The sequence below is a fragment of the Meleagris gallopavo genome, chromosome 26 (assembly GCF_000146605.3).
Source record: "Meleagris gallopavo isolate NT-WF06-2002-E0010 breed Aviagen turkey brand Nicholas breeding stock chromosome 26, Turkey_5.1, whole genome shotgun sequence".
Taxonomy (NCBI): domain Eukaryota; kingdom Metazoa; phylum Chordata; class Aves; order Galliformes; family Phasianidae; genus Meleagris; species Meleagris gallopavo.
Genome location: NC_015036.2, coordinates 360,294 through 366,391, shown reverse-complemented (window position 1 = coordinate 366,391; position 6,098 = coordinate 360,294). Strand labels below are relative to the sequence as shown.

At 54.4% G+C, this 6,098-nt stretch overlaps 2 protein-coding genes across 4 annotated transcripts in view; one reads left to right on the top strand and one right to left on the bottom strand.

Moving 5' to 3' along the window:
• The first annotated feature begins 251 nt into the window (after nt 1–251).
• The window catches only part of PUS3 (pseudouridine synthase 3), a 9,558-nt gene continuing 3,711 nt past the window's right edge, over nt 252–6,098 (top strand). The window contains exons 1-5 of the mRNA XM_019622906.2: nt 252–300; nt 2,698–3,126; nt 4,199–4,767; nt 5,076–5,266; nt 5,890–6,098. Coding sequence (XP_019478451.1) covers nt 2,746–3,126; nt 4,199–4,767; nt 5,076–5,266; nt 5,890–6,098 — 1,350 coding nt within the window. The 5' untranslated portion in view covers nt 252–300; nt 2,698–2,745. The remainder of the gene's footprint in view (nt 301–2,697; nt 3,127–4,198; nt 4,768–5,075; nt 5,267–5,889) is intronic.
• On the bottom strand, nt 522–5,254 carry HYLS1 (HYLS1 centriolar and ciliogenesis associated). 3 transcript variants are annotated; one of them, XM_010723560.2, is made up of 2 exons: nt 5,173–5,254; nt 522–1,727 (listed from the first exon to the last, which is right to left on the bottom strand). In XM_010723560.2, the coding sequence occupies exon 2, from the start codon at nt 1,701–1,703 to the stop codon at nt 864–866; it is 840 nt and encodes a 279-aa protein (XP_010721862.1). In that variant the 5' UTR covers nt 1,704–1,727; nt 5,173–5,254; the 3' UTR covers nt 522–863. The 3 variants fall into 3 exon arrangements, with proteins under 3 accessions (XP_010721862.1, XP_019478490.1, XP_019478489.1); XM_019622945.1 differs by lacking the exon at nt 5,173–5,254 and adding an exon at nt 4,412–4,493; XM_019622944.1 differs by lacking the exon at nt 5,173–5,254 and adding an exon at nt 4,335–4,425.

The following is a 6,098-nucleotide window of genomic DNA, read 5'->3' as shown; positions in this document are numbered from 1 at the left end:
CCCCCTGGCGGCGGGGCGGGGTACGGGCCGTGTGTGTCCGCGGAATGAAATGGGGAAATAAAACCCTTTCTGGGACAGAACCGCCCCCGTGTCTGTCCGAGGCACCAAAGGGAGCCTGCCTGCATGAGGAAAAACGACAAGGGAGGATTTTTAACTGGGCCTGAATGGGATTTGAACCGCAGCTTTAAAGACGGGTCTCATGAATATTCAACACTTTCTGAATATTCATGACGGGCGCGCGGAGAGGCGGGCACTTCCGGGGCAGCGGCACCGGCACCGGAAGTGGCGGCGGTGGCTCAGGTAGGGGCGGGGGGTGCGGGGCAGCGCGGGGGCGGTTTGGGCCTTCGGGCCTTTGGGCCGGCGCTTCCGATCCCAGCCGGAGCTGAAATCGCCGCACAGCGGTGTAAATGCGCGCCGCGAAGGTCAGAAACGGGGTGAAAAAGCGGCGCTTGGAGCGCGGCGGGGCGGCGGCTCCGGAGGACTCCGCGCCACGTGGGTTCCGTTTAACCGCACAACTCCGCTGCGCCTTGTGACACCTTTATTGAAGTACGTGGCCGAGTTGCCCCACATCACACAGCTCGCGCAGCCCCCGTCCGGGGGAGCAGCAGCATTTCAACGTAAAAATCGCAGCTCTCGCTTCGTTGTGGAGTTTGAGTGGCTTTTCCCTGTCTGCTTCCTCGGCTTTGCAGCAGTGACTCAGAGTGAAGCTTTCTAACAGTGTGGCAGCGAAGTAAGGATGTCCGAAATCCAATAACCTGGGGAGCTGAGTGAAGTTTTACACTACAACCAACACGCTTATATAAAGAGAAAGATTTCCAGAGTAGTTGAGTCCTGGACGGAAGAGGAGAGCATCCAGGATGACGTCAGAGCGGGGTGTTTTTCCTGGGGATGAGGCCGTTCGCCAGGTCCCAGCGCACCTCCCAGCGCAGGGCTGCCCTCTTCTTGTCCGTGGGCACCGTGTAGGTGTTGGGCACGTAGGTGTGCTGCGGTTTGCTGGGGTGGCTGTGCTGTGTGAGCATCCGCCCCCGAATGCTGCAGCGCACGTCCTTGTGCTGGTCCTCACCTGGCACAGGGAACCGCTCCCACTCCCGCTTGTACTCAAAATATTTGGCCACCCGGTCGCTTTTGCTGCGGTTTTGACGCAGCGCCTCCAGCCTGGGGGGAATGAAGGACTTGGGCTGCACCGCTGTGGCTGTGCAGTGAGAGGTGGGAGGACTCTGGCTCTGCACAACCCTGAGAAGGAAGGGAGGATCACGCTCAGCGCCCTGATGCTGATAGGAAGGCTCTGGGGGGAACTCTTGGAAAAAACTGCTGCTCATCTCGATTTCCCCCTCGGAGAGGCTGTCATCTGGACTGGTGCTCAGCTGAAGCATTTTCTGTGTCAGGTTCCACGTGGCCGTGCTCTCTAGCAGGCTGGTGACTGATTCGTCACAGACCTGGACTCCTCCGTCAGGTCTCCGCCTCAGCACCTTCCTCTTCATCACCTGCCTCCTCGAGCCCTTGGGGCACCATGGTGCAGCACAGGGCTCTGCGCAGGGGAGCCCTTCGGATGGAGGTGGGGCTGGCTGCAGCCCTGCGGGAGCAGTGTAGGCACTGCAGCACAGAGGTTCCCCTTCTGCTCCGCGGCTCTCGCTGCCTCCTTCCAGCTCCTCATCACTCAGAGCAGCACCTGAATGCCTGTCTGCTTCCAGCCTGTTCTCCATGGTTTCTGCTGGGCTGGTTGGATCCTGCAAAAAGAAATCTGGTTAATATCTTGCAGTGTATTCGAGTCGGCTGAAGGGGGCTCTGTGAAGGCTGACTCTGGCTCTTCGCCGCCCTGAAACTTCTCAGGTTTGTGGGTGCTGATTCAGGCTCCATCAAACCAGAGAGGAGCCTACAGACAACTATGTACAACGTTGTACATGGCACACAAATTGCATTACACTGCACATGAAGGTTCGATGAAATGATGGACAAGTGCAGGGCAGACTCAGTGCACTCTGTGACTGTAAGCCTTGGGCAGATATATTAATGATTTTCCCCTTGTGAAACCAGTACGTTCTCTCAAAAACACGGTTCCTAGTTGTGACTAAAGACATCAAAGAAAGGGTGTTTTTATTTCCATAGACAAGGAAAAAATGTTTTTTAGAGATTGGCTATCATAGCCTCAGGGCAGAGCTTCAGGCTGAGTTGTGTGATTGAGGTAAGGCAGAAGGATTGGCTGCAAAAGGGATGTGGACAGTGTTCCCACTGCAGCCTGCAGGTTTGGGGCTATCTTTATGCCATTAAGCGGGTTTAGAAATGCAAGTTTTAATCGTGTGGCAGTGATGCCATTACGAAACGTTCGAGCAGATGGTGCTGCGGGATGACTGGTAGCTGTTAGCAGGCTGTCTGAAGTGTTGATGCTAGCTGAACACAGCGAGAATGGGAACCGCTCCATGACAGCTTTGCACAGGAAATGTGGGAATGAGCTGCCGCCGTGCTGGGCTGCCAGAGCAGAGCTGCTGACAGCGGTGGCTGAAGGAAGATGCGTGATTAAAAGCACCAGAGATTTGCAGCCTTGAGTCAAAGTGCATCATCCCAGCCAAGGCCCCTTGACAGTTACCGTGTGCTTCTGGGTACAGTGAGCGATTAAAAAGAAGCCAAAGAATTACTGTGCTGATAACAATTCTGCAAAGGCAGAAAAAGGTAGAAACAGATTTCCTCCTTTCTTTGCAGGCCCTGAGGAGCTGCCAGCCACCAAGTAAAGATTCCAAGAGACTCACAATGGCCAACGGGAGCTGGGCCACAGATCGAGAACAGCTCCTGAGGAGGGTGCAGGACCTGGAGGAGGAGGTGAAGCAGCTGCAGGAGAAGCTGTCAGAGGGCAAAGAGGGCACTGCAGTGAAGGACACCCCTTCAACCTCCAGGAAATCCAAGCAGCAGCGGCCATTTGATTTCAGTGCCCACGGCCGCAGGCACGTGGCACTGAGGATCGCCTACCTCGGCTGGGGGTACCAAGGCTTTGCCAGCCAGGAGAACACCAGCAACACGATTGAAGAGAAGCTGTTTGAAGCCCTGAAGAAGACACGGCTGGTAGATAGTAGACAGACCTCCAACTATCACCGCTGTGGGCGGACAGACAAAGGAGTCAGTGCCTTTGGACAGGTCAGGATGGATTTATGGGGGTGGTAGAACTCAGGATGGAGATCTCGTGGGGTTACTGGTCAATGACAACGAGCCAAGTGCTCACTGTGTGACAGTGCAGGTTGAATTTGTTTTTTTAAAGCTTTTTCAGACATTAATTGTTTACTGGAGCTGTTTGGAGAGGATGAAATGCATTTCGGGCTGCCATTTCCTGAGTTGGGTCAGCTGCCAGTCCAGCTCAGAGATGCCAGAAAGGGGAGCTGCCCCTTCCTCTGCCTATATAGATATTGCTCTTCTTGTGCCAACTGCAGTGCTTGGCAGACCCCTCTCATCTGCTTTAACAGCCCAGCAAAACAACTGGAATGCTTCCCACAGAGTGAGAAAGCTGAGTCCTTGTGTGTAAAGGTCTGAGGAGAGCTGCAGCCAGCAGAAGAGAGCGTGGGAGTGGGAGCTGGAGGAGGAGGAGCAGCTGGCCCACACAGTGGCAGGGAACCATCAGGGAAACTCAGCCTCCTCACAGATCCTTACGATGGCTTTGCTTTCCTCCTCTTCCCTTCCTGCTTGTGCTCAGGGAGCAGGCCTGCCCCAGCTTTTGCCATGCTAGGGTGGTTTTAGCCTGCATCACTCACTTGCTCTAGTTCATGAAGCAAACCACACAAAGTAAGGGTGTGGGCCACTTTGCTTGCACAGTTAGACATGCTCACAGACTTGCAGTGTTAATTCACTTGTTTCTACACCACAACTCCAAGCCTGTTGGGCTGTTAATGGGTTCAAGTTATGAACTCCATTTAAAAAAAAAAAAAAAGCACATGTGTATCCTGCAGACTGAAGCCATTTAGAGACCGTGCTATGTAGGCAGTTTGCAACTTTTTCTGATTTATTAAAGGAATCTATAGCATCTGCTAGGAAGCTCAGCAGAGGCACTAGCAGTTTTACCCACAGGAAGGAGTGGTAAGAGACTGATTTAAGATACTTTCCTCTGTAGGAGATCCTGAATTCATTTCAAAATGTAAGGCAGAGGTGTAGGAAGACTTGGCTTTACACACTGAATACGCCCATCCACCACCTAATCCTAGTTTTCACAACTTTGCAGGTGATTTCCCTAGATCTTCGCTCTAACCTCTCGAAGGAAAAGAAACTAAATGGCTGCACGGGTGACTCGGAGGGAAAAAGCAGTAAATCTGAGGAAGAGCTCCGCTACACCCACATTCTGAACAGGGTGCTCCCACCTGACATCCGTGTGCTGGCCTGGGCCCCCGTGGAGCCAGACTTCAGTGCCCGGTTCAGCTGTCTCAAGAGGACCTACCGCTACTTCTTCCCCTGTGCAGACCTGGACGTGGCCCTCATGCAGGCTGCAGCCCAGCGCTACGTGGGGACGCACGACTTCCGGAACCTCTGCAAAATGGACGTGGCCAATGGCGTCATCAACTTCCAGAGAACAATTCTCAGCGCCCAGGTAACGTGGGTGGATGGGGGAGCTGAAGGTGGCCTGCGGGACCCTTTCCGACTGTGCCAGTTCGAGGTGACGGGACAGGCATTCCTCTACCACCAAGTGCGCTGCATGATGGCCATCCTCTTCCTGATCGGACAAAGGATGGAGGGCCCAGAGATCATCGATGAGCTGCTGGACGTGGAGAAGAACCCTCGAAAACCACAGTACAGGTATGGGCAGCAACCTCCCAGGCTGCACAGCAAGAAAGCAAACTGCTGGCGTCGCCATGAGATAGCCTTAAGGATCTGATTTGCTTGTTGCTCTGCTCCTGGACGAGTTATTGATGGTCTTAACCCTTGGTATTTGGTAAAAATTAATTCAGAAAAGCATTTTTCTGAAAGGCAGCACTGTTATTAGCAGAACGGACAGGCTGCTGTGCTGTTATATTAATGCTGTGACCCTTTTCTATCACAACCCTTCTCTAGCGTGCCTTCAACACCTCACCATCAGTTTGCAATGCCTTCACTCCTTTTTCTAGTATGGCTGTGGAGTTTCCCCTGGTCCTGTATGACTGTGAGTTTGAGAACATCCAGTGGCATTATGACCAGGAAGTGCAGGAGTTCAACATTACCCACCTGCAGCAGCTCTGGGCCAGCTACGCCGTCAAGACTCAAGTGCTGCACGACATGTTACGAGGTCTGGACGCTGCTCCGGTGGCTGCAGGGAAAGGTAAGAGATGGCAGAATTGTTCCAAACAAGTAGGTATTCAAACATTGTTGAAAGTGTTGTTCTATGAACATGAAAAGACCACTTAAGATCATCAAGTCCAACCATCAGCCCATCCCCACCATGCCCACTAATCATGTCCCTCAGTGCCACATCTCTACATTTCTTGAACACCTTCAGGGCTGGTGACTCCACATCCCTGGACAACCTGTTCCAATATCTCACCAGTCCTTCTGCGGAGAAATTTTTCCTAATATCCAACCTGAGCCCAGCACTTGATCTCGTTGTTCCATTGGCCTCAGCCCATCCATCAGCCTGGCCAGACCCCCCCGTAGGCCCTTCCTACACCAGGCAGACCGACACTTCCTCCCGACTTGGTGTCATCTGCAAACTTACTGAGGTTGCGCTCAGTTCCCTCGTCCAGATCATCTACAAAGATACTAAACAGGGCTGGCCCCAGCACCGACCCACGGGGAGCCACCGGTGACGGGTCACCGTTTGGATTTTGCTCCATTCACCACCGCCCTGGGCCCGGCCCTCCAGCCAGTTCCTTTCCCAGCAGCGTCACCCGTCCAACCGCGGCTGCGGCTTCTGCAGGAGAATGCTGTGCGTTGTTTCCTTTACAGACCCAGGGAACGCCGCCCCTGTGCTCTGGGGAGACCTGAAGCCTCCGGTGCACAACCAGGCCAGCAGCTTCGTGGAAGGCGTCCGTGCCCGGGCCTACAAACCGCTGCTGGAGCGGCCGCGGTGCGAGGGGCTGGAGTCCCGCATCCAGCAGTGCCTGCGCAGGGGCCGCGGCCAGGCCGAGCGGGCGGCCAAACGGCTGCGCACGGGG

Coding starts and splice junctions, on each gene's coding strand:
- HYLS1 (XM_010723560.2), bottom strand. CDS start 1,703: ATGGAGAACAGGCTGGAAGCAGACAGGCATTCAGGTGCTGCTCTGAGT.